Raw genomic sequence first — 27,436 nt, 5'->3', positions numbered from 1 at the left:
CTCTCCCCAAGTTTCATTTGGGTACAGGCAGCCAGTTACAAGGAAAGAGTGTCACCTGCTGGTCAAATCAGACAGGATCTGTAAGTGCTTTGTAAGCAATGTGACGAATTGTACTGTGCATTATTGAAGCTGCTAAGAAGCTGGAGTGATGCCCACCCTGCTTCTGCTCTGGCTTCTTCGTGGACTTTCTTATCTTCTTTGTGAAGGTGCTGCAGACCTGTGAAGTCCTGTATGTTTTGAAGATTGAATTTGTTGTGCAACTGACACAGAAGGCAGCCAGGAAGAATACCTCCTTCAGTCTTGTCAGTGGTGACCTAACATTCTTCTAGAAACCCATCAAAACAAGCCCAATGTATTTTGCTGTCAAAGAGGTTATTGCTAAGTATGTAGTATGGAAATAAATTGGATCCTTTTTTTTCCTTTTCAATTGTATTCTTCTCTCCTCAATCTGTCTGTGACAGGCACAAATATTTTTCTTGATCTCAAAGGAGCACTAAGAGACAACCAGCAACAAAGCCTCACACACTATATGAGTGAACTTTGGTGCAAGAGATTCTGGGGCTGAGAACTAAGTGGGGAAAAAAGCAATTACCAATAAGGTTGCAAGAAAGCATTTTACCAACTACTGGGGAGCTGGAGTACACCACTGCTCCAGCAAGCATTCTATAAAACTTCCAGCAGATGGCACTCCTAAGATAGGGTGTGAAAGCTGTAGTAACTCTTTCAGGGGATTGCAGTGAGAAAGGGTGTCTGTGTAAAGTGTTGTCAAGTTGCTGGCTTAGGCAATCCCACAGGGTTTTCAGGGCAAGAGACTAACAGGAGGTTTGCCATTGTCTTGCTCTGCATAGCAACCCTGTCCCAACCAAATACTAACCAGGCTGACCCTATTTAGCTTCTGAGATCAAGCCAGCCTGACTGCTACAGGTCAAAAGGATACCCAACCCTGCCAAAAAAAGAATCACAGCCTATTTCACCTCTAACCCACAGAGGATGCTTTATTTACAAATGTTTCAGCCACAGTGGAAAAAAAATCCTATCGGTTCTCACATCGAGGAGATGGATGGTATAAATCTACTGGGGTGAACAAATACCTGCAAAGTCCCCCAACTGTGCCCCACAGGGGAAGGTACAGATTGAAATACAGGAGTCCAGTTTGTTCTGGTTCAAGGCAACCCCAATGCCACTGCTCTTGGATTTAGTGAGGAAAGACCACAATAAGCCCCATGAGGGTATTTCAAGGAAGAGGGGCCTCAAAGCCAGTCATGGGAGGCAGGACCTGAAGATCTCGTCACGCTACTTCCCTTTCACTCAGACAGAAGGCTGTGGATCTTTGTCAGCAGCACATCTGAATCAGAACCTAGAAGAACAAGGAGACGGCTTTCAGCACAGGAGTCGCTGAACTGTAATATAACAGCCTGAGTACTGCTGTTCACCCTCTGCCTGAGGGAGTAGCTCAGTATGCACTTGTATTTTAAATTACTGATGCATCTAAGATATGTTTGGACCACCTGAAGAAGCCCTGTCTGGAGGTGAAGCAGCTTTGTCCTAAAAGGAAAGTGCAGCGGAAGAGTCAATGCACAAGCTACATAAATAGCCAATAGCATAATTGTAACAGTCCATAAGAAAGGTTAGAAGAGTGTGCTGGGGAAGTTCTTAAGCTGCAACTATCAACAACAAAGTCACATTTCAACACTGAACAGGCCTGCAATGCATGCAAGGCACAAGGAATATCAACAATTCCAGAAACACAACTGCTCTTATTTACCTGCTGACTCTTTTCTCCGGGACCATCTTCTATAAGGAGACAAAGAGGAAGAGTTAGTTTAAAGAGATCCATCTTCTGCCACGTGTGTCTGGTTTGTGGGCATGAAGATATCCCCTTGAGCTGCAGCTAGAAAACAAAAACAGGCCTCTGCCTTTTGCTAAAATGGAATGCTTCACTTGTGTACTTTGCATGGAGCCAAGACCTGCTTCCATGAGAAAGGGATCTCAAAAAGCCCTCAAGGGGCGACTTCACCCCTGCACATGTGTCAGCCAGCTGGCAATTCTTTTACCACTGGACTATGTCTTTCCAAATACTGAAGGGAGTTGATATTGCAGCAGGAAAGGCACAAAATCAAAAGGTACTCACTTCAGCAGCAGGAAGGCCCAGCCAATCAGCAGTAAGGAGACACAGTTGGTAACAATCCAGATCATTTGGTATGTGGCAGGAGGCTGGGTTGGGGGCAGTAAAGAGAGTGGTGATCAGTGGAGTGGTTGGGAGGGCAGAAGTAAACAGGCAGTTGCCAATCTCCCTGAACATCCATCTACACTGCAAATAGAGGGGGTCAGTGGGTACTGGAGTAGCCCTCACCAGCATCCAGAGGGGGTGCTCCATCTTCTGCAACACATGGCAGGCATTGGTAGTGACTGAGCTGGCTCCTGCACACCACAGGACGGAGAACAGCCATGGAGCATTCACCACATACAGGTTGACAGAGATGTTGTCACGGCGGTATTCCCTAGGAAACAATGGAAGAGGGGGGGTTGGACACACTAGTACCAACACAAAAACAGGTGGCTGAATAGATTTTCCAGAGAAGAAGCACAGTGGCTAGACTGCATGTTCCTGGAATAAAGTGAGGAAAGGTGGGTCCCTGGAGAAGGCAATGGCAGGGAAACTGAACATATCAACTTCCAGAGCATTATCTTCCAGTACTGCTACCACATTCTAGAGTTGTTCAGTACTTAGAGATGGATATCACCATCCTATAACAAACGACTGAGGGTTTGTGATCTGCATAAGTTATATAAGATTTCCAGATACCTTCTAATTTACTCTGCTTCGGCCAGCAATGGGGAAGGATGATTGCTATGCAGAGCACTGGTGTCTTATTTCTTGAACTCTATTGATGTTGCTTACTTCCTCTCTAGCTTTGAAGATTTTACTGAGTTCCACTCACATCTTAAAACTGATCTCTGCAGCTGTAAGTGCTAGAAGCTTAATACACATGTAGCAATGGGCAGGTTGTTGACTTTTGAGCTTACAATACTGCACTTGAACACAGCTGATTGGATTATGCACAGACCTCTATTGACACTGTCTAGTTACCCCCCACCCCCTTTCCCATCAAACCTGATTTCTGAGATGCTCAGATTTTGGTAAGGTAGGTTGACGTATAGCGACTCATTTGTCTCATTGTTCAGCCTCTTCCGGCCATAGATCTGCTGGAATTTGGGTGCCCGCTGCTTTACCTTCTCTCGAAACTCCTTTGGTAGCCACAGAATCTGGAGCGGAAATAAAACATGTGAGGTATGCTTCCTTCCCCATTCTCTACTACCATAAGCAGCTAACAGTCAGTGGAAGATAAAACTAGGAGGCCTAAGGCACACTCCAGAGCATGAGGTTGTGCGTTACATGTACTTAAGGTGGCATGTCAGAGGATGACATGGGAGACTTCTGCTAGTCAGATTTTCTGAAAGGAAGGACAGAAAAAAGATGACATACTGCAGCTTCCAGATAAACAGTCACGCGCTAACCTGACTTTATCCAATAAACAGACAACTGGTCTTAGACCTGGGTTGAAGTGCTTGCTCAAGTAGACTGGTTGAATAAGTTTGGGCAAATACTCCCCCTTCTGCTTGAAGGCTGTCTCTGCCTGCTTGTTAGATTAACACTATTACTACATCCACTTGTGAACTGCCCTGGGCCATCTAACTGGCTACATAGGAGCCCACATTGATGGCCCTTTACTCTGAAACTCAGCCTCAATTCTTCAGTCTATATAATGGGAACAGCGGTGAGAGAGTAGGCCGTACTCTCCCAAGGATCGGCACAGTAGCCAGTATCACAAAACCAAGGGGATACATGATGAAGTCCATGGAAGCAGGATACACAGCATGGATTTTAACTGGATAGCTGCGCATCAAGAGACTAGTCCAGTGGTGGTGAACCTTTGGCCATGCTGGCAGGGGCTGATGGGAATTGTAGTCCATAACATCTGGAGTGCCAAAGGTCCGCCACCACGGGATTAGTCCAAGTGCTTTCTGTTTTGCATCACCTTTAGAACAGGGGAGAGATAACCTTACTTTCAGTTCCTCAAGACAAGCCTATTTGCTCCCCTTCTTGGGAAGTCTTCCTCCCTTTTCACCCAACCCCTTCCCAATGCTCTGCTGAGATGCTGACTTAGAAGTCCAGTCCTCATGCTTGGCCCCAGCCACACTCACCAGCTCGGGGGGGAGGTCTGATTGGAGAATGGTCTCTACAGTAATGTTGACAAAGTGCTCGTACTGGGGATCCTCCTCAGGCCGCAAGTCGAACATGACGGATATGTTGTGTCTCGCAGCCTCTCCCAGCAGCTGATTCAGAGATAGGATCTTCTGTTTGTGCACCATGGCCTGTTCTGAGCTTGAGAGGCTCTGCGCTGGCAAAAAGGGGGAGTTCTGGGAAGGCAGAGGGAGCCATCAAGAACACGTCAGAACCTACTGCTTTAGCGTGTTCCAACCCAGGCCTTTCTCTATCCTGCCCCACAAAGTTGTGGTATGCACTGGGGAAACAACTCTCTCTTCTTGTTCCATACATGTGAAGGGAGTAGGAAAGGGACACATAAGAACTATACATTCACTTGTAGAAAACAGGAGTAAGGGGCTACAATAATGGGATGGCACAACTACCCTCACAGATCATGCGGATCTCTAGAGGCCTTCCCAAGTCAGCCTGCAGCCATAGAATTCTATATGTCTATTGGGTTGGACCTGCCATTCCTAAACTGGAGTTTTGCTCCATTGTTGCAGCCGCCACAGACTCAGTGGATTCAAGAGGTTTGTTCCTGTTCAGGGCCTGATGACATGCCGTATTTATGCGGTTACAGTTAACTATCTGGCAGCATAGAAGTTATATTTTACCAAGTGCTACTTTAGTTCCAAGAATTTGCAGTTCAGCCCTTTATTAAAATAAACATTTGATAAGAAAAAAAATAAGTTTCCTCATTCCTTTTCTCATGGTGCAGTCTTTCACCGGGCAGACTTCCCATAACCCAGATTACACTGTGCTGCTTGCCGAGGACAGGTGCACTGCAGAAGACAGCAACTAACGTATGACTTGTGCAAGAAAGCCAAGCCACACGCAGATATATGAAGCTACTTCATACTGAATCAGACCACAGACCAATCAAACTCCACACTGTCTAGTCTTGACTGTCAGAGGCCTTCCAGGACTTATGGCAAAAAAAGCCTTCCCCAATATCTGCTACCAGAGAACTTTTCACCTGGAGATTCCACAGATCAACCTTCTGCTTGTAAAGCCTGTGAGCAGTATCTTCTTCTAAATCAAATACGTGCAGGATTCATCTTAGTCTCCCCGGATCCTCACCTGCAGGAACCAGCTGCCAGCATCCAGTTGCTGCAGCTCTGTCCAGTTGAAGGAACTGGCATTGGACTGGGCCCGAGTAGGAAAGAGTTCTTGCACATTTGTTGTCCGGGTGAGCTTCTCATCATGCATGATAAAAGGGATTCCATCAGCACTGGAAGGAATAAAGAGTGTGTGACCAGACAGTAGATGCATCTCTACTTCCTGAAGAAGTAAAAAACTTATTTAAAAAAAACCTAGATGAAAGCAAATGAAATCTATTATTAGAAATGACTGAAAGATTCCAAAGGAGGCCCCAAGACGCCAGGGAAGGTTCCCCTTCCTGAAAATCATGCCATTTGCCTTGCTCTGCCCTTACCTCACTAGGACATCAGTCTCCAGTACATGCACACCACAGTTGAGGGCCTTCTGGAAGGACATCAGTGTGTTCTCAGGTGCTAGCTGAAGGAAGAGAAAGAGTGATAAGATTTGTGACCTTGATCCCTCATCAGCCATCTAATTTGGAGGCTTTGGTAGGCAGTGCACACTCCCAGAGCCACTGACAGAATTCAGCAGTGATCTATGAAGTGGCACATCTCAACATGGAGTGTGTGAGGCTGAATGTCACTAGTTGGAAGAGTCTGAGGGAATAGGTTGTAGGAGGTATTGTATAGGTTTCTGCTGCTGACATCTGGGAGGAATCCAGGGATATGGAAACAGTTCAGCCTCCAAGGACTGCTCCTTAGAAGGAAGCAAGGAAGTAACCTCCAATACCTCCCTTCAGCCTCTTGGTTGTGGTTTCTTCCACCCAATCTCCATGTATTTAATTAAAACATTTATTAGCTGTCTTCTGACTTCGTGGAGACTCAAGGCGGCTTGCAAGTTGCAAATGCCACTTTATACTGTGTGCTTCCTTGTGCTACAGAAGCAACTAGAGGTGCTGGCTACTTACCATGGGAGCCCCACGATGCCCAAACAGAGCTGGCTTGGGGGGTAGCTGGCTATGCTCCAAAAGACAGGGAGAATCAATGCCCAATGGAACCAGATACAAAGCAATCACAGTTCCGAGATACAGTAGCAGAAGTGGTACTCTGATGGCTGTCAAGACACGTGAATGGAAAATGCACATGAGATACCATAACAGATGTTCTTCCTGCAGCCATGAAGTATGTGACGGATTATAAGGCTTGCAGACCCATCCTTGCAAAGACCTAGTTATGACAGCATCTACTGTGAACCCCTGCCCTGGCCCCCCTCATATCTTGGACCGTGTCTTCCTTTCCTTATAATGAGGTACTAAATCTCCAAAGCAGAGCTAAATAGAATAATAGTGCCAGTTGCTGACAGCTAGCCCACATAGTTCACTCCAGCACACTCCACTGTAGTGCAAGCTCGTGAGTAAAACCAAAAATCACATTTTTAAAAGACGTAAAGGTGTCCTGAAGGGGCTTGAATGACTTAATACTGGGGAACAGGGAGAGACAAGAGGACCCAAAGTGACTTTCCAGTGACCTCAGCTGAAAGCCCCAACCTGCAAGCTTTGGTCTCCCTGGTACCTGAGCGGGATGTACGATAGAAGCAGTCTGCCACTGGCCAGGCAAGCAGCGTCACACCAACCACAGCTCCAATGTGTAGGAAGGGGCCTGTTGCCTTGTATGGCAGAGAAAAAGGCAGTGTCATCTAGGGCTGTGGAGGAAACTCAAGCTGCATCAATGGCTGATTACGCACAAGGCGTTTGCTGCATGGTAGAGGCAAATCCACCACAGCAAGTTTTTTTGTATGGACATATTTCCTCTAGCCCCACTTTCACTTTCTACTCTCTCCACAGCAAGCAATGCACTTATAGCATGATTGTAATTTTGCTTCGCTGCCACAGGAGGACAGATTTGCTCTGGACCTCTTCTGGACCTCTTCCCTTTTCCCTCTGCCTGCAGCCAGCTCTGCCTAGTCTTACCCACCCCTAAACTCCCTCGGACTGCTTTGCACATTTTCCCCTTACCCTCATTGTCCTTTTGTGGTTTTGCAGTTTGCACACACTGCCATTACTCCCCCCCCCTTTGCCACCACGAAAGACAGTCGGGGTTCAGGCAAAGTGTACAGACGCCCTATTCTTTAATAGTTTGCCTTTTGATGTTGATATGCCGATCTATCAATAGATTGATACAGTGATCTATTGATAAGATTAAAGATAAAAATTAAAGATTATATTAAAAATTAAAGCACACATGTGTGATAGAGAACCTGTGAAACATTGCCCCCCTGTACGCAAGCAAAATGTCAGCTGATGGGTAATAAGGCCGAACATGCCCCGAAACAAAGACTCCCCGGTCAATTCTCTTTGAAGTCGTGGGAACCTTGCCATGTGTGATTAGCCAATGCGTCCTGAAAAAGGATAGGGAAGAGGGGCCAATTCCAGGGATCAGACAAAAGCCACATCAGGGCCTCAAAAACTTGTCACTTACCAAGAACCCTGTCATGTACGAGGGGAGAGGACAGCAACATCTGCTGTCCCCAAACATCAAGAAGGAAAGGCCATGTTCCAACTTGCTTTATTAGTGGAACTCTTTTTACTCTGTGCACATACGTAGGGAGTTTCAATCAATTCTTGTGGTCTTTGGTGATCAAGTCAGCATTTGCAGCCTGGTATCCACTGAGTATGATCTTGTGGGATCTCCTGCTTTTCCTGTGATACTTCCCACATTCCTTGTGATACAGCACAACACCCAACAAGGGACACAAGCAACTGCCACCAAATATGCACCCCAAGGACTGGTTTAATAGTTTAAGAGCTGCCACGCAGAAGCTGCTTGGGTTGTTACCCTGTCTTGATCAAGTGTAGCAGCCCAGCACATATGAAGAGTAAGGAAAGGTGTTGGAACCCCATGGACACAAAAACATGGTGCAATTCAAAGCAGCATCCGTGCAGCAGATCTCAATTGCAACACAACCCTCCCTCTCAAAAATGCATCTACTGTGGACTCACCTGTAAGGCAATATAAGCGCTTTCCCACTGCTCTGCCCACTGAATTTCCAATCCCACAAAAGCAGTTGCTACTATAAGCACAGTCAAGATTAGCAGAACCTGGAAGAAATTTGGAAAACAGTTTCAAACACCTGGAAAGGGCAATGGGGTTTGCAGATGCTTAAAAAAAACTTCCTTCTGTAAGGAAGTGTGCTTAATTGTTTACTTCAATTGTTTACTTCAATTATAATTGTTTACTTCAATTATACCCTGCTTTTCTCCCCAATGGGGGACCCAAAGCAGCTTGCAACATTCTTCACTTGTCCATTTCAGCCTCACAACAACCTTGTGAGGAAGGTTGTGATGCTTAGGGCAGGGGTGTCCAACTCTGGTGCTTCAGATGTTCATGGACTACAAGCTAGGGGCTGATGGGAATTGTAGTCCATGAACATCTGAAGCACCAGAGTTGGACACCCCTGGCTTAGGGTGTCTGACTAGCATCTGAGATCTGGGTCCACATCTCCCTTCTTCTGTGCAATTCACTGGGATAGGTTTTTTTTTAATTTAGTATATTTTTATCCTATCTTTTCTCCAAGGAACTCAGGGCAACATACATGCTTCTTATCTTCCACTATATTTTCACAATAGTCCCATGAGGTAGATTAGACTGATGCTGGAGTACATACACTGGGAAGATATACATCCTAATCTAGGCTATCCACCTACTGTACATGAAACATCAGGATATCTGTGGGTGGGTTTACATTTTCCATTTAGGAAATCCATAATGTGGAGTGCCATAATGTGGAGCAGCCCTGAGAAATTAGAAGTGCAGCCAGAATTGTGGGTAAGGTTACCTTATGCAGCCAGTGGATCTTTAAAGGCTGATGGCAAAACTGTAGAATGAGTGCCAGAACCTGGAATAAAAAGAGGAAATTGATCACAACCTATAAGTCTGCTTCCGAATAGTTTCTTGGACAGTGTAAGAACATGACACTTGTGTAGGGCAAAACCTTCTGTTGATCCTGCAATAAATCAGAATCATACACTGAGGCAACCCCCATTCTGACCAGAGAAAAGCTGAATACCAAGAATTATGAACATTGCTTCCTCTACGTAATTAATGCTGCAACTGCTGGTAAAGTGCCCCATGACTATGCAGAGCACCAAAATCTTTCTTAACATCCCGTTCTGGCTCCTGAGATTTCATTAGGCGTTGCCATGCACTCTGTCTTGAAGCCTGCTTTATTTTGTTTGCTCAGAAGCTTGCTGAGCCCTCTGGGGTAGGGCGGTTTATCAAATCGAATAAATAATAATAATAATAATAATAATAATAATAATAATAATAATAATAATAATAATAATTTTATTTTTTAAAAGTAAGCTGGTATTCTCGTGCTGATTTAACCTTGGCTTCTCTTAAGGTCTCTGAGACTTGTGAGTTCAGGTTGCTGATGACACTTGTGTCATACCAGTAGCTCTCCTATGTTGGATATTTCTTGCCCTCTTGCAAAGCTACATTCCCAATCAGACAGGGCAGCTGAAACATTTAAACTGTTTTCAGTTTGTAGCATGTCAACCATTAACTCCAAGTAGCAGGTGGGGCAACCATGCTCTTGGTCAGAGTTAGTTGCTTGGACACTTTCCCAAAGCTGGATCAGAGAATTTCAGATGGAACACTTTGGAAGGAAGGATCAGAACAAAGATCATACCAGCAAGAGGGATGAGTAGGTGACCACAGTCACTGTTCCAGACAGCATCACCACAGACCAATCAAGCCACCACTCCAACTTATGGAAGATAAATCTGTTGGAAAGAAAGAAGGGCAGGTCACAGCCAGCCTGGATCAGGAAGGGTCTGCAGTAGAGGGTGGGAACCGTGGTGCTTTCTACTCACTCATTCAGGATGTGGAAGTCGTTGAGGGTGACGAGGGCAAGATAAAGCCAGGCCAGTGTGAAAAGACACACACAGAAGAGGAAGAAAAACCAGGCACAGTCGCACTGTGAGGCAAAGGACTGTATTAGAAAAAGGACCCCAGAAGTGACATCGTCACACCAAGATCCCTAGAAGACACCTTTTCTTACTGGGAAGCCTATTGCCATTGCTCAGCGTCACTCTGCACTTGCTTAGAGGCAGTCTTGTCTTGCACAGCATTGTAAACAGGGTCTCAAACTAAACTCTGTGTTCTGTCCTAAGGGAAGCTTGGGCTGGAATTGGATAAAGGCTAGAGGAAGGTAGAATTTTCTATGGTGCTTTTTGGGGGCGGGGGGCCAGGCTCAGTGGAACAACAGCTGCTTCGAATGCAGAACATCCTAGGCTGACTTCCTGGCGTCTCCAGTGAAGATGATGTAAAGACTTTAGCTTGAGACCCTGGAGAGCTGCTGCCAGTCAGAGTGGCAGTAGTGCAACTATGCATGAGGCACGAATGCGCACACATCCTCTGCTTATGCCACCCTTGCCTCTAGGCAAGTAAACAAATGGAAATAAAGAATCACGTTAAACCTGTTTACCAGACACAAAAATTGAATGAGAGTCTGTACCTTTCCCACAGCCTTCCAAACATGGACTAACTGCAGACTTGCATTGTTTCCGGTACTACAATGCAGGAGAAATGGGAAGGAAGAAGATGCAGCGCCCCCCCCCCCCCATGCCAACTTCCAGCTCCTCCCAGCTTGCTCCGTTCACTCTGTCGGCTCATGGGGTAGACCAGACTGTGCTTTCTCCTGTTTTTGCTGCCATATTGCCCAATATTTGGCAGTAGAGCATGAATCTGATCCCACCTGAAGGGGATTGTGCATATACTGGGAATGTCAGGAAGAAAGAAAGAAAAGCGGGGAAGATCTTGCTGTCGCAACAAGGAAGCCAAATGAATTAGTAAAACCGTGCATCACACAAGGATGCAGGGAGAGATACACAGCCAGGCTGCTTCTAGAAAGGGAAGGAGGCCAGATCTGAAATCCTTCTGCCCCTCTCCACAGCTTGGCAATTTGGAAAAAAAATCTTTAAATGTTTCTGCTGATTAGTGCCCTTCCTCCAAAGAGCTCAAGCTGGTGTTATTTCATTTTTCTCTTTCCCCTTTATTCTCACAACCACAACGTTGTGGTTGTAGCGGTTAGGGTTAGGCTAAGAAAAAGCGACAAGCCCAAAGTCACCCAGCACGTTTCCACAGGAGGGTGGGGATTTGAACCCAGGTCTTCCAGCACTTTATCCTCTATACCCCTAGCTCAGCGAACCAGGGCAGCCCTCTGCTGACCCTCCAAGATGCTGCCTGAAGACTCCCACTCACTCACCTTGCTGGTCTTCATACCCTTTTTGCTGCGAGGCCAGCGGCAGCTGTAAAGGCAAAGCAGGCAGGTGGTGCAGGCATGGCAGCAGCCCCCATCCTTTGCCATGATGAGGTGGGGCGCCAAGCCCTAAAGGAAAAAGCACAGAGACAGGAAGAAGTCTGAGAAAGATGGATGTACTTCCTGTGATCCTTGAGCATGCACTGTGACGACCCCCCACCCCCCCCCTGGCTCTGATCCACTAATACAGTGTGTTTCAGAGTGGGAATTTCCAAGAGGAAATCACGGTGGCAAAGTTGGAGAGGAGAAGAGACACGATTCCAGCTTAAATGCACAACCAGTTTATCCCTCCTCCTCTTCCCACCCACCCGGCCCCAGAACAGATGAAGCTTGAGGAGGTTTAAACTTTTGAGGTTTCTTTGACGTTTCAAACTCGCCACTCTCATCATCTGGCACAAACTCACTGACAGATTCCCAGCAGAGGCTAATCCAGATCAGGCAGGCAGCCAATGGAAACCTACACAGTTAGTCACACCTTGGCCTCCCCACCCCAAACAGTCAAGTCAGGGCAGGCCCGTGCTGCGTGAAGCCCAGGGCTGCAGACAGCTTCATTCTGCAGCTTTCTACTGAAAGAGAGCGAGCGAGCGAGAGTTGCAGTAGTGCATGAAACAGAAGAGCTGGGAAATCCTCCGTGCTGTTGTTTGGAAATTTTGCCCAGAAGCTGTACTTGATAGCAGGTTAAGGTTGCCAACACCTGGAGAAAAGGTGTTCTGCTCCTTTAAAAGAAGCTTAAAGGACTGTTATTTAACTCCATGCTATGACAATCTTCAGCTGCCTATTTCCACACATTAAACCGCTTTTAAAGGGATTGGACGCTTTTCTCCAGGTTGTTGGCAACTTTAGGCTGGTGCTGCTTCCTATATAACTAACTCTCTGCCCCATTCACACATGCTGCATAAATACTCCCCCTTTCTGGTCCCAAGGCGTGCCCCTCCAGGGAATAAAGGAATCTTCAAAACTATGAGGATAATATTCAAGGAAGGACTGACTGAGTGCTTGGTGGAAGTGGAGGAGGGTCTGTTTGCAGAGGACGCAAAAGTATATTAAAATTGAAATGTGGCAGTAAACCCACTTCCTGAACCGCCCTCAACTGAATTCAAAGCCTATCCCTTCACATTCAAACCACACTGAACGTTATTTGCATTTGCACAAGAAAGACACAAGAGGTCCCTTTGAGCCTTGAATGTGCTCTAAAAGGGATGGGATCATGGGAAGCTTTTGGGGATATTTTTTTCCTGCTCAGAGAAAATTGTGTTGAGAAACAACTGGGCACCATCTTGTGTAATAAATAGATGCATTTGTCAGGCCTAACCTATAATACCCTGTTTCCCCGAATATAAGACATCCCCGAAAAATAAGATATAGTAGAGGTTTTGCTGAAGTGCGAAATATAAGGCATCCCCCGAAAGTAAGACATAGCAAAGTTTTTGTTTGGAAGCATGCCCAACGAACAGAACACAGGAAAAATAAGACATCCCCTGAAAATAAGACATAGCACATCTTTGGGAGCAAAAATTAATATAAGACACTGTCTTATATTCGGGGAAACACGGTAGCACCGATTGGCCCTAAACATGCAGAAGAGGCAGCCATGACGTCGGAAAAGTTTGCATGTTTGTCACACATTATATAGCATGCAAAGCTTTTCCTACATGAAGATTAATTCCATGAAGTAAAGTATGTCCTGTGCAAAGCAGATTTGAGAGGCAAAGGAAGTTCAACCCTGCAGGGGCCTCTCAGACCTGGGGAAGGTGTTTCCATGGAGACCAGAGAGGCTTCAGGATTTGGTGCACAAGGCACCAGGGTGAGGGCAGTTTGGCTGTGCTGCAACTCAAAAACTCTAGTCTTATGCAGTGACTGTAATAGTGCTAGTAAACGAAGGGGTAAGGGGGGTGGGTATAGCATCGTGCTGGTAAAGTGTAATAAAAGGAGCAGTCAGGAGATGCCTTTGCACATCTTGCTGATGATGCGGTCAGCACAATTCCCATTCATGTCCTGCGAAACGTCACATTGTGACATTTTGATGAGTCTGGAAGGGGGAATCAAACTCATTTTCTCTCTTCTAAAGAAGTTGCTCAACTTCAACAGATTTTTTTTGGTTATTATACAACAACATTTTAACCGGAAACATTTCAACATAAGGTTACTGGGGAAGGAAGATATCATCCTCTAAAATCTACAGAGCCATCTCTCCCTTCTCACTTAAAATCACATTTTCTCTGTGGAACAATATGTGCCTTTGCGCAAAATAATAATAATAATCAAAACTGAAAATTGCTCCAGGCAACACCCGACGATCTCACTTTCATTGCAAAAAGACATTTGAAAAGAAGTTTATAAACGAAACCCTGCCCAATGTGAACTGGAAACTGAAACGTTTCTTTCTAGCTCACCAGCATGTGCTTCCCATTCAATGTACAGAGGCATCTGCAGATAGCTCCTTCCTTTAAAGAGAGCGGTTTGTTCAGAACTGCCTCCACCCCCAGCCTGCATCATTCCAGTATGATGATTCCCCTTTGGGTTAGTCTCAGAGAGTTCCCTCTTTGCTCCAAGCTGGCCTGGCTCCGTGGAAACTGGGCTCTGGTGCTCCTCCCAACTCACTCACCTTGCCCAGGGGCTCAGCTCCTTTGGAGGTCAGGCGGACAGCAGCCTTACTAAGCACTTTTGCTGACAGCTGCCCTTCTCCTCGCAAACTGGACGGCTGCAGTTGATCCTGGGATCTCCTCTGCAGGCTCCAGATCTCTCACCTGCACAGTTCTTGGCAAGGCAGGCTGTGCCGCTAATGGGCAGGGCCAGGCAAGCCCAGGTGCACTTGGGAGAGGCGGAGAGGCAAGAGCCAGTTGGTTGCGATGCTGCTGCAGCCGCGGGCCAACAAAGGAGCTGCTTTTGTGCTGCTCACTCCAGTCCTGTTACTTCTAGGCCTGGCTGGGCAGCTTGTTTTGTGGCTGCTCGGAGACTAGAGAAGGGGCCCGGGGTGGGGGAAGCCTCTCTCACACCTCTCAGACTCCGAGTTTGCAGGCAGCCCACGCACCAACTGGATTAGACGGAGGTATGAGACAGACAAAGGGCAGTGGTGGTCAAAATAGGAGCTCTTAGGTGCAGGTCGGGGCGGGGGGAGGGTTCCTTTTGACCAGGGTGTTGGTGGGTGGAATCCTTCCTGGCCCTGTATCCTCAGAAATGGCCTGGGGCATTGTGGTGTTTGTTTGCGGGAAGTGCAAATAAAACAGCGATCAAGCAAACAATTGGCAGTGCAGCTTTTTTGCAGTAACCCCAAACCTGCCATTTGAAAAAGGCTGCCTCCCCTTGACCTGGGCAAGTACAATTGGCTCTTCACCAGAGCACAGCAGAAGAAGGGAGTGCCCCCTTGGAGCTCTCTTGAGGGGGAAATACACACAGGTGCACACACTTCCGGGATGCTGCCGTGTTTGTTGTTCCATTGTGACCTTTTTGTAGTGCTGTGCTAGGCTGCCCTGTAGGAAGACACAGTCTCCACTCCAGCACACACCAGAGGTTCAGGAAGAGCAGTTTCTGCCCAGCAGCTTTGAAAAGGTGCGGGATATAAATGATCACTATGGTCAAACAGTGTCCTTTATATGCTAGAGTGTTGGAGCAACAGTCCTTCTTGGTGGACCTTGACTGTGCCTCTCCACTCTTTCTTCCAGCTTTCCATCCTGATTCGACAGCTGGGGAGGGATTGCCTTTGTCTTGCACATTTCAGTATGGTGAAGTAGCAAATTTTTTTTAATGTGCTAAACTGGAACAGAGCAGCCTTAAGTCTGCCCCTCCTAATTTTTGAGTTTAGCATTGTGCTTCTGGTTAGTAAGACAAAACCTTGTCCCACTCCGTTTGGTATGACTAAGAGTAAATATACCTTTACATGCATGAGCATGCGAAGCTGTTGTACAATGAGTCAGACCATTGATCTACCCTGTCCAACATGTCTACAACTTCCCAAGCAAAAGCAGGCCCAGTATCAGATTTAAAGAGGAGATATATATGTGTTATGGAGATATAATAGTTTGATAAGTCTAATAGCCAACAATTTGGCATACTTTACAAGTAGCTAATAGGTAATATAAATTGCTTGAGCCAGCGCCTATGTGCCACGCGTGTTTGTGTATCTTATAACCAGTATCAGAGAACCTTTTAGAACCTTTTAGACGCTGATGCCACAAAAACCAGACCTGGAATATTCTGTGAGCAGAATAAATACTGTATAGAGAATAGAACCACTGAAGGATCACTGTACCTCCACAATGCACAGTTATATGGCCCTATGTTCTTCTCAGATGGCTTTCACCCCATGTGTCCCATAAACAACATGGGTCACCCTTGTAACAATACAAGCTGGAGAGCACATTGCAATAATCCTTCCTGCACCTGTCCATACAAGTTTGCAGTCTTGTGAACTTCTCTCCAACTTTCCTCCTCTTGGGCTTTGCTAAAGCCCAGGTATTTGCTGCAAGCAACTGAAGACTGTTCAGTGAACAGTATATGATGCCCCTTGAGATCCTTCAAAATGAAATGTGCTTCTTGAATGTAAACATTTTACCTAACCTGAGTGTATGTGGAGACTGTGGGTCCCCCAATGGCGCAAACAAGAAGAGCTTGCGTTACCTAAAGCAGGATGTCCTATGAGACCTGATGGAATATGGAGTTCTGCCCATCTTTCCTACATTGTGCTTCCGTCTTTTTCACTTTTTGAAGAGTAGAGGCAAAAAACATCCCAAGGTAGCAGAATTGTGGCTGTTCCACATACAGTTTAGGATGCTGTATATGGGGAGAATAGTATATGGGGAGTTCCAAATACTGTCTAGATCAGGGGTAGGGAATCTGCGGCTCGAGAGCCGCATGCGGCTCTTCTGCCCTTGCACTGTGGCTCCATGAGTCGAGCCACCAGCCCCATCCTTGCCCGCTCTGCAGGCAGCAGGGCGGGCGCACCAACTGCCCATGGTTGGCTGAGCCGCACTGGCTGGGTTTCCTTTCTCACCCGCCCCCGCTGGAGCTGGGTGGGCGGCTTCCCCGGGCGGCCGACTCCAGGCCGAAAGCCACCGACTTTTTTATCCCTTTAAGCTCCGCCACTCTGTGGTGGCAGAAGGGCGGGCGCATTCATGCACTTCGAATAAGCAAAGTAAAAGGTTAAAAAAACCCATATATATATATCCTTGCCCGCCCTGTAGGCAGAAGGGCGGGCGCATACCATCATTAGGGTGGATTGTAAACATAAATCAGGAACTATGTTTTGCAGATCATTTGTACCCTGATTTTCTTATTTAGTTCAGAAATTAAGCAAAGATCACAAGTATTAATTAAATAGGTTATAGAGCTGCAGATTTTAAACAATTAAAAACAGCAACATAGCAATAGCATGAAGAGGAACAGATTAAAACATTGACATAAGAAGACAGTTATGGGATCATGGTTGGGAGTAAAACCAACTCAAACCAACTCAAACCACAGCTAAATAAAACATTTTTCATCTGTCACCTGGCTCTAAAGTAACCTCATGCTGCATGCATTCTAGAGGACAGCTATCCTGGCTGAAACAGCAAATGCTCCACCATCCTGCAAGCAGCACCCACACACGTCCCAATAAAAAATCCCACATGACATTTGGCAGACTATATATATACCTTTTCTGGGAAACACATTGGGTGGATTGCCTTTATGTTATCCTTCTTATGACAAATAATGCTATTATAAACCATTTATTAAGGAAATACTCAGCCTCTAGGTGGCATCCTGTCCTCAAAAATATGCATAAGAACATGGTACACTTAATTCTTGCTTTACAGTTGGGGGGGGGGGGTAGACTTATACTAGCCAGTGGTACTTCCGCTTTAGACACCCATTATCTTTCCATTCTAGATCAGAAACATGAAGCTCTCTTTTTCAAGTTAGAGGAGAGAGAGGGTGTGTGTGTGTGATCCTGGGACAATCTTCAAGGCCATTTTGTCTGTGGACTCTGACCAATTCAATTGAGCTTCCACACTATAGTTATGTTAATTGCAATGTCTATTGTCAAGTGTGTAATTGCAATTCTTTTAAGAAAAGCTTTGAGGTTATTGTTACTGGTGCAATGACAGGTTTCTATTGTACTCAGGAAAGACAGTGCCTGGGTAGTGGCAATTTAGAAGAGGCATAATTTCCCATCACCAATGCAGGCAGGACTTTGTTCCTTAACCTTCTTGCTTCTCAAACATTGTCAATTACTTCCCAGAGTTAGAAGAGAGGACAGTTAGACACATATTCATATGCTAATAGCCATCATTTCCTGAAAATGGGTTTTCTTCATTAAAAAAGAGAGAAGGCTGGAGTGCTAGCAATAAGAATTGATTAGAGACAAATAACATTTTCCTGAAAATGAAAACTTTACCATTTGCATGAACACATAAGAATGTTCAAGATAAACAGCTATTGTTCAATCAAACAAACCTGGAAAAGCAGAGATTTCCTAGCTAGCGTGCAAGACAGAAGACTCTACCAGATACCTGTGGGGCTCCTGGCGTTCCATGATAGAGGCCTGTAAAGCCTAGAAAGCTTGCAGGCTATGGCTGCATGAAGAGGGGCTGAAGAAAAGCCTGCAATGGGCACCTGACTTGGAAAGCCTTCTCCCTAGTCCCAGGTATGCATGTGTGTGGTGTGGGTGTCCAGAGATGAGGAAAACGAACTGTGCTCAACTGCACACGCTCAAATACACTTGCCAAAAGACTCAAGCAATAAGCAGCCAGACGAATACTCCCCAGTCAATGTGTATTCTCAACTATATTTTTGCACTGCCACTTAGAATTTTGCACTGCCCCAGAAACTCAGTCTTCATTTAGAAAAATAATAAGCAATTTATCAAGGTAGCAAGGGTTTATAAGTGCTTAAGTGTCTGATTAAATGCAGTACCACATGATACCAGCAGGGTGGGTGAGAGAGTTCAGTAATCTGACGTTTTAACCCCATAAACATTAAAAACAGATTAGGCAAATAGTTTAGCATCGCACCCAATTTTAATTTTTCATTGCACAGCATTTATCCTACTTTTTTGACATCAGCAAAGTAGATGGAAGGGAGGACTGAGGGCTCAACTCCATCCCACCTTCCCCTAGCTACACCCTACCCTCCTTGCTCTTTCCAGTCTAGCATAGTATGCACTGAGATCAATGTTATGAAGGAGGGTGGTCTTCCACATACTCAGAACTCCTCAGAGGATAGATAGACCCACACATTCTGCTTGTGCTATAAGAAGGTAAACCTTAGCAAGGTAAACCAAACCAAACCACATTACCTTCATTCTTTCAGTAATATACCTCTCAAGTCACAGCTTCCCAGTGCTGCCAAGGAAGAAGAAGTTAGGTCGAAGTGCCTGGTTTCTCATCAGCAAAGAAAGCAAGACACACTATCGAGCAAACACTTATTCTGGCTTATGTGGTCAGCTGAACAGCAACAGCTGCGTGAAAAACCTTTGTTCTGTTTCTTTCTGCCAAATTTAAAAGGTTAGCCCCTTCCCACCACCAAGGCATGCTGGGAGGTGGGTTGTAGCTGCCAGGAGGACTTTGGATACGGCTGTATAAGATTTTCTCTGGAATGACTGAAGTTTGAAAAAGCCAGTTTGTACAAGAGAGGTTCACCAGTCCCTGAAAGACTCTTACTGAGCTATTTAAGCTCTGCAGTTCTAGAGGCTCTGGGTGAGTAGCAGTATCTGGAAAGATTTATCAGACGCTCCTGTTGCCATCAAGAAAAACGTACAAACCACCTTCATGCAGTTGACAAAATGCATTACAGACCACTAAAGCTTTTGTTTTTAATTAACCTTGTTAGACTGCAAGGTGATTCTGCTGCATTTACCACACAGCTGTTAAAACTCCAGCAGTCCTGCTTGGAGAGGGGGGGGGGCGGGTAGGGGCTCAGTGATGGAATCCAAAAATTTTAATAACAGGTTCTGATGGTGGTGGGATTCACACAGTGGTGCCGCCACACACACGCACCTCCAGTCCCTATTGGGCAGGGAGGTTGCTTTAGTAACCCCTTCTCGGCACTCAGAAAAAAATTAGTAACCACTTTTAGAGAAGTGGTGAGAACTGGTTGGATCCCACCTCTGGGCTCATGGGAATTGTAGTCCATGAGCATCTGGGGGGCCAGAGTTGGATACCCTTGTTCTAAACCAAAGCAGTTCTGCAGCAATGTTCCCTGTCCCTGCTTCAAAAAGAACCTTTTAGTGGCAGCAGCTTTCTGTGCTGTGTGGGTTCCACAAAGCAACAACCCCCAGTGAGGAGGCTGCTGTGCCTTGTGGCGGTTTACAGGCCAGAGATCTTAATGTCTATTTCAGCTACATGAACTGTAGTCCCATCTGTATTTGGTTTCAGGTAACAAAAGCATAAATATGCTGCTATTTTATTTCCTGGGTTGGGCGGGAGAGCTTTTTATGCAGCATTGTGTTCATCTTTGCAGCTCGTCCCCAGGGCATTGGGGAGACTTATAAGGAGTCTTTGACAGAATGTTTGTTTTTCTGTCTGAGGAAGCTTTACAAATGTTTCCTTTCAACTTGAGTTCAGTAAGCTCCCCGCTCATGTTCTCCTTTTCCCTCTCCCCGAAGGAAGTTTGCTAACTAAGCTGTACAGTAGACGGCATTGGAAAAATACATAATTCCTGCTGGTGTCAGATCAATAATACTGCAGACTGGCATGGAATTAAAATTAATTTCTTAATGCGAATCTGTTCGTACAGAAGCAGCAGGGCAGGGAGCTTTGGAAGCATCAGACGCAATGAGTGTTTCTCCATCAACTTAGAATAACATAAGTAGGTTTTTGCTTCCCAAGTAACAGATCCAGGGCATGGAGATTGTGCTTTCTCTATTCAAAGTTATTTGGACAATGACAGTATTCAAAATGTATCTCGGACTTGATTATAGATTCAGTGCGGTTCTCATAGAGCAGCTAATGGGCATGTGACTCCAAGCTTCTTCATGCAGTTTCCTGGAATCTGGCTTTGCCTCAGGGTCAGATCTGTTTCCTGTCTCCAAATCTCCAAGTGTCACTTGAAGATGTTTCTCTGAGGAATCTCGTTTTGTGCCAAAACAAAGTGACATCTGGTGAAAGCTGTCTTTGTTAACAATTCTCTGCTGCCAGCCTTCTTGTCCGCTTTCTTTTCTTACTTGATTTGCTGGAGCTTAGTGGCTAATATGGGGAGCCAGTGTGGTGTAGTGGTTAAGAGCAGCAGACTCTAATCTGGACTAGAGAACTGGATTCTGATTCCTCACTCCTCCATGAAGTGTGCTGGGGCCAGTCACGCTTATCTCAAAACTCTCTCAGCCCACATAGAGGCAGGCAATAGCAAACTACATCTGAAGCACCTCCTTGCCTTGAAAACCTATGAGGTAATTTTTTTCCAGCACAGTTAAGATCTCTCAACCCCGCCCCCCCCCCCTCCCCGTATCATAGCCTAATGAAGACTTCTGGAGAATTCAGAAGCTTTCATGTTATTTTTTCCTCATTGGTCCAAATTAAGGGTGCTTATTTGGCTTTTACCTTTAGACTGATATTCTTGACTATTTAAGGAGTAATGCAAGCCAAAAAAGACAATCCAGTCAAGGAGCTTAGCCTAAATAATGAGGAGTCAATAGAACTAATCATACTTAGTCCTCATGTCTCTACCTTGGGTCCTGTGTTCTGGGAAGAGTTGGCACCTGGAGGTATCCTGCTATTACAGTAGATCTGCAGATGATCAAGATCAGTTCCCCTAGAGAAAATGTCTGTTTTGGAGGGTGGGCTCCATGACATTATACCATGCTGAGGTCTCTCCCCTTCCCAAACCCTGTCCCCCGCGCCTCCCCAGCTCCATTCTCAAACTCTCCAAATATCAGGGCTGGATCTAAGGTGGGTAAGAGGGGAGCAGGTATCCTGGGCAGCAGGCAGAGAGAGGGCAGCTGCAGGAGGTGGGTCATTCTGCAGTGTGTTTGTCCCATTCCTCCAACTAGGCTGCTGTTAAGAGGTGGGGTAGGCTCCAATGCATGGAAGAGATAGCTCATTTTGCAGCACATGTGCCTCTGAATAGACTGCTACTAGGAGATGGGGCAGGCTGAATTGTCCAGCAGAGGCCTATTCTGCATGGGCCAAGGAAAGCAGCTTGAGGCCCTTTTAAAAAGTGTTTTGGGGAAGTGCGCACAGAACTCTCCCCCAAAACATTGCCACCGGTAACCTGTTTTAGTGGCCAGAACCCAGGTTTAATGAAAATCGCTAATTCTGTGACTTTCCCCCTTAAACCTAGGTTGCAAATGCTTCCTGTTTGGCTGTGTGAACTACAGCAATCAGGAGCGTTCAATCCCCACCCCCTTCCCTCCATCATTAATGAAGGGGATACTCTAATAGGGTGCTGCCATGTCATGCAGGTGGGGGGGGGGAACACAGGTGGGGGAAACACAGTGTTTGTGTGCAAACTTCGCTGCTTTCTGCCTTTGGGATCCCAGCAATCCCGGCTGGCTCCTGCAGTTGCTGTGCAAACGGTTGCAGAGGCAGCAGAAATGAGTTCCACGAACCCGTTGCTGCCCTTGCAGAATCAGCCATTGATAACTTGTTCTACAGGCATGTGACTGGTTTCCCCAATTAGGTAGCCGCCTGGAGGTGAAGAGGAAGGAGAGGGAGACCCCAGCCTCAGAGAGGAGCTGCAGCCCTTGGTAAGGCAAAAGGTCTGACTGTTAGTTGGGGGAGACTATGGTGAGCAAAGAGGAGGACCTAAAGGTTCCTGAGAAGATGTTCAAAGATGTCATGCTCTATGTGTGATAAACGAGCAATGTGTTTTCTACTAGGAATGAGGAGATGAGTCATAAGGGAGGACCACTGGATGACTAGGCTGAAGGGCAAGGCATGTATCAGGTTGTTCATATTGAGCATGCTTAATAGACTAATACATATTAACTTTTCCTCCTGTTCTGATGACAAACTGTATTATTATGAACATACTGGAAGAATATGGGAGGGGCCACATATTAAGGAGTAACGTGTAAATAGGCAAACTGGAAAGTTATGACTCTATGTACCCTTAGCCAATGGGAGAACAGAAAGGGTGTGACGAATTCAGGAGAAGGGAATAAACATGCTGTGAATATACTGTTTCGGTGGAGTCTGCCCTTGTGGGGACGGCTCCCCTTGCTTTGCAAATAAAGCTACTTAAAACTCTATTCTGTTGGCTTAATATTTGCTAAAGAAATATTGGGCATCACATGTGCCGTGGGAGACAGAGGCCCCCAGGTAACCTTCCTTGGTCTCACTAATCTCCCTGCTTAGCCAGCCAAAGACCCCTCTGAGTCCTAATCAGAGGCATCATATTTTTGAAATAAAAAGTTGGCGGCATTTGGGAGTTCAGCCTTGTAGTTCTCAATCATTTCTCTGTAAAAAATGTAGTGATATAACTGTTCTGAAGTATTCTCAAATAGAAAAACCTCATGGAGGAGAGTGGGATCTACCTAGAGTAGGAGAAGAGGAGAATAATGACAAGGACAAAGAGGACACTGGCAGCTGCCATTTGGGCACACAGCAAGGAGGAGATGCAAGTGCCGCTTTCCCACTCCTGTGTACAAAGGACTGATGTTTGGCTGGCTGCGCAGGTGTGGGACAAAGGGAAATGGGGGAGCCAAGCCAGTCCCTTCCTGCAATACGAGCAACAATCCCTGTCCGTCATTGTTACTGCACTTGAAGGCTTAGCAGCCCTGTGCGGGCAGGTCGAAAGGGCAGTTGGCAACTTAGCATGCCAACACTAGAGACGCAACGGGATGGGGAAAGAGCCCAGGAATGCCCCAGCCAGAGCAGCAGCCTCCATCTCTCCCTGTTGCTGTGCTTGAAGGCTCAGGCTGGAAGTTGGAGTTCTGTCTGGTGTTTTCTAAATGTATTTATAGGACAGAAAGCTCATATACTGGCAGTGCTAATAGGTATCCTGCAGGGAATGCTGGAACAGCAAAGGAGGATAGCAACATACAGATAGTGAAAGGCCTTCCCAGCATATTCTTGCTCTGCTTTCAACATATGTCTTAACTATGAAGAAATGTAAGAATCCATTTGAAACCATATATCAAAGCGGCCTGTGCACAAAAAGAGCAGAGCCATGAAACTGGCTGTCTCAACTTATAAATGTGCTAGTTAGGACAGTATATCTTATGCGGTGACTGTGTTTTGCCTCCTTTTACTATAAAAGGCGGCTGAAATGGAGGCTTTCCATCTCAGTTTGAAAAATGTCTGTTCCTGGGGGCTCTAAAAGGAAAACAACTTTTTTAAATTCCGAAACGGTGACATTGCCACTGCGTTATTGTAACGTATCAGGAATGAAACAGTCCTGCACTGGTAATATCAATGAGCAAGAACCATCCACGTTCCTGTATTCACACAACTCTGTTTCATCTGCAGTGAAAGGAGATCTATTGCTGCTGCTGTGGTTCAGGCTCAAAGGACAATACCATCCTGCTGGTTGACAAATCAGACTAGGTCTTGCAAAGCGGCTGCTGTTACGCTAAGCAAATGAAAACTGGATCCAATAATTTGACATAGGCCCACTGCCTGTAAGCTGCTGTTGTTCCCAACATGACCATGGACACTTCCAACATGACCATGGTCAACTGGAGATGAAAGCCAGAGGTACAAATTAGATAAGTGGCCGATGCTGCTGCCTTTCTTGTGTGTTCAACTCAGGTTGCTTCTACATGAACTATTCCTCTGTATTTGCTCCCAAACTGCAGCTTGTGTTTTTTGGAGCAGCTACATAACCTCATCATATAATCACCCACTTTTCAGTGCATCCCCTCATTGGCACATGCTTTCTGAAACCTGTTTTCCTATAAACGTTTCTGGAAGAATAAAATCCAGGTGTATTAGAATGCCATCTAGGCAGGAAGCTGTTCATTTTCAAAGGTCCCACCTACATGGAAACCATTGACTTTCCATCAACCCCATGTGGCCACTATCTTCCCTGGTATGCCACAAAAGAGTTTGTGCAGCGTTTTGTTCCTGCAATTACTATGCTGCTATAATAACACTTAAGCAAATACTTATTGTTTAAATAAAAAGTCCCTGGAAAAGTCTTGGTTGCACAGCAGGGAAAATGCAGGGAACAGGGCAGCTGATGGCAGAAAGTGTGCAGAAAACTGCCATGTGAATGCTCTGTTGTCAATACACATGTACTTGCAGTGGCACAAAACGGAGACTCCTCATTATGTGCTTGCAACCTCAGCTGCTTAGTTCTGCCTTCTTCTCTTTCCCGAGAGGCCAACCTAAGAGCAAGCTTATGCATGCATGTATGCTGGTCAAACGTTGAAAGTGTATGAATTATTTCTCTTGCAAAATGCTGCATTTCAGTAGGCATCTGGAGATGTGAAGTTGGGTCTATAGTGTTACATCTTTCCATTTGTAGAAGCAAGTCCCCACTTTATGCTGCAGCCGCTAAGTATGCATGTGTGAATGAGTCTTAAACCCAACCTTAACAGGTTTCTTTAGAAAGGTGAAAACTCTTCCATTCAGTGGGTGTACGTTGGATGAGAATGTTAGTGGTATTTGTGGTACTATTGTTAAGTCAGTCTTCTGAAATTTATTACATTTTTATCCTCCTCTTCCCCTTCTTCCTCCAACAAGCTCTAAGCAACAAACTTATTTCTCCCCTCTGCCAGAATACCCTGAGAGCAACCCTCAGAGGTAGCTTAGGCTGAGAGTTATTGGCTCAAAATTACCCAATAAGCTCCATGACCGAGGAATTTGAGCTTCAGTCTTCTCAGCCCTAATCTTGAACTGTTACACTATATTGACCTGTCATGTTAATGCGATGTTGCATAGTGTGTGTGTGTGTATTTGTGTATCTTCATTGTTGCTTTGAGGATGTTTGGGAAAGGGACTGGGGAAGCAAGTAAACTAAGATCTGTTTGTTTTATTTACTTATTTTCAAATATTTGTATCCTGCCTTTCTGTAAAGCTGAAGATAGTTGACAAACACCTTAAAATGGATTAATCTAAACCACGCTTATATGCAGAACTAATCTGCCTTTACACACAGTAAAGTATCATGGGTATCAAACACAGCAGTGTACAGGAGAAACCCAGCAGGTGGAATGACGTTTCAAGCTGGTTGAGCCTCTAATAGCTCCCACTCCACACGTTGCTGATAAGGGCTACTTTGCCAGCTGCAGAGCAAGTTTTCTCAGCTCTCGCCTCCCCAGGTATTGGGGACGTTGAATTTGTCAGGTGGAGCGCAAGGGTCTGGATTTTAGACCTACTAGTTTGGAGAAAATCCAGAATCAGCAGTGTGAGTGAGCTGTTGTGCTCTTGGAAACAACCTCCCGCTCCCTTTTGTCTTTCCTCTTTATTAGTCCTTTTTTCTCCCTCTAATCTTTTTAAAAATTTTCAATAATGAGAAATCCAGCAGGTGGAACCAAACTCAGTTTTTAAAAGTAAATTGGCAAGAAGTTCTGCAAAAGAAACCTGCCTCCCCGAAGGCTACCAGCAAAGGTACTTCTGTGCTTTCAACTGGGGCAGGCAGTGGGAGCAGCTCTGAAAAATGCAAGTGAGAATGCTGAAGAAGTGTGTACCATCCAGTGGGGAGTTGAAAGTGCCCCCTGAGTCTCTCTGTTTCTCTTGCAATAATGTGTGTATATGGGAGGGGTTAAGACAACATGGCCGAAGGTGACTGACCTAGGGAAGAGAGGCAAGTGTGCCATGTGACTGCACCCACCACTTCCTGTCTTTATGGTAGTGCCTGCAAAATTTTTGCTCCTCTGCCTAGCAACTGCTGTCCCCAAAAGAAGATAGTAGCAAGCAAACTGGTGCTTATATAATATCATATTAAAGACTCCCCATGCCTGAGCAGTGGGATTGGTATGAGAAACACACAGCAAGGCAATCAGCACAATACTTCCAGTGGCAAGACCTGTGTGTGATTCTGCTGTTGTTAAATGTCCCTGATAGTTACATATGGCTCTGTCCTCTGTCACAATGTTCTTAAACTTTCAAACAAGACTGGAATAAATGCAATTTTTAAAAGTATTTTGTATTTTAAAAGTATTTTAAAATTAATTTTGTGATTGGTTAGTTGTAATAATAATATTAAAGAATGGGGTATTTTCAGTTAATTTTTATTGGTTTGTTTATTTCATTTATATCCTGCCTTTCTTCCCAACGAGGATGCAAGTGGCTAACATAATTCTTTTCTATCATATCCTCACAGCAACCCTGTAAGATATGTTAGGCTGAGACTGTGTGATTGGCCCTAGGTCATCCAGTGAGTTTCTGAGTAGGGATTCGGTCCCAGGAATTCCAGATCCTAGTCTGATAATCTAACCTATACCGTGCAGGCTCATGTCCAAATGTGAGTCCTTGCTTCCCACCAATGCACCTGTATAGTACAACATAGAACAGTGACTGCTCTGGGGTGTTAAGAATGGTTCCACCAATAGGCGCTGCTGTGGGAATTAAGAAGCAACAGGACAGCCCCCAAATGTAGATTTTTCATTGTGTTAAGTATTCACGTCAAGCTACTTTGCTTGGTGGCTTAAATGTAAAATATGTTGCAGAAGCATTGGTATATTTAGCAAAATGTGACCTTGCCTTTTGATTTACGGAATAAAATAACACATTGAGAGCTTCTTGTCAGTTTCTGAAAATAAACTGCGTTTTGTCCCCAATAGAATTTAACACTTTCGAATACTCTGGTTACATCCTGTTAATCCACAGCCCTGTTACGCTAACTGTGCTTTCCAGGTAAACATGCCCATCTTCTTTTCCAAGGATTGGAAGAGATTCAGGGAAACACGGAGGTATGCTCAATCAAAAACGTGAAGGTGCCTCC

The 27,436-nt window shown here is 45.4% G+C and overlaps 1 protein-coding gene across 2 annotated transcripts; it reads right to left on the bottom strand.

The window, feature by feature from the left end:
- Positions 1-968: 968 nt before the first annotated feature.
- On the bottom strand, positions 969-14,575 carry GDPD2 (glycerophosphodiester phosphodiesterase domain containing 2). 2 transcript variants are annotated; one of them, XM_048514759.1, is made up of 16 exons: positions 14,238-14,575; positions 11,579-11,701; positions 10,185-10,288; positions 10,001-10,094; positions 9,146-9,205; positions 8,310-8,408; positions 6,883-6,976; positions 6,279-6,424; positions 5,706-5,788; positions 5,351-5,501; positions 4,207-4,422; positions 3,116-3,267; positions 2,354-2,501; positions 2,132-2,214; positions 1,766-1,794; positions 969-1,357 (listed from the first exon to the last, which is right to left on the bottom strand). In XM_048514759.1, exons 2-16 carry the CDS (start codon positions 11,678-11,680, stop codon positions 1,305-1,307), a joined length of 1,614 nt encoding a protein of 537 aa, XP_048370716.1. In that variant the 5' UTR covers positions 11,681-11,701; positions 14,238-14,575; the 3' UTR covers positions 969-1,304. The 2 variants fall into 2 exon arrangements, with proteins under 2 accessions (XP_048370716.1, XP_048370718.1); XM_048514761.1 differs by having other exon boundaries at positions 14,380-14,575.
- Positions 14,576-27,436: the final 12,861 nt, after the last annotated feature.

This window comes from Sphaerodactylus townsendi, linkage group LG13 (genome assembly GCF_021028975.2).
Source record: "Sphaerodactylus townsendi isolate TG3544 linkage group LG13, MPM_Stown_v2.3, whole genome shotgun sequence".
NCBI lineage: Eukaryota > Metazoa > Chordata > Lepidosauria > Squamata > Sphaerodactylidae > Sphaerodactylus > Sphaerodactylus townsendi.
The sequence above is the reverse complement of the archived record's forward strand: the minus strand, read 5'-3'. Positions and strand labels throughout refer to the sequence as shown.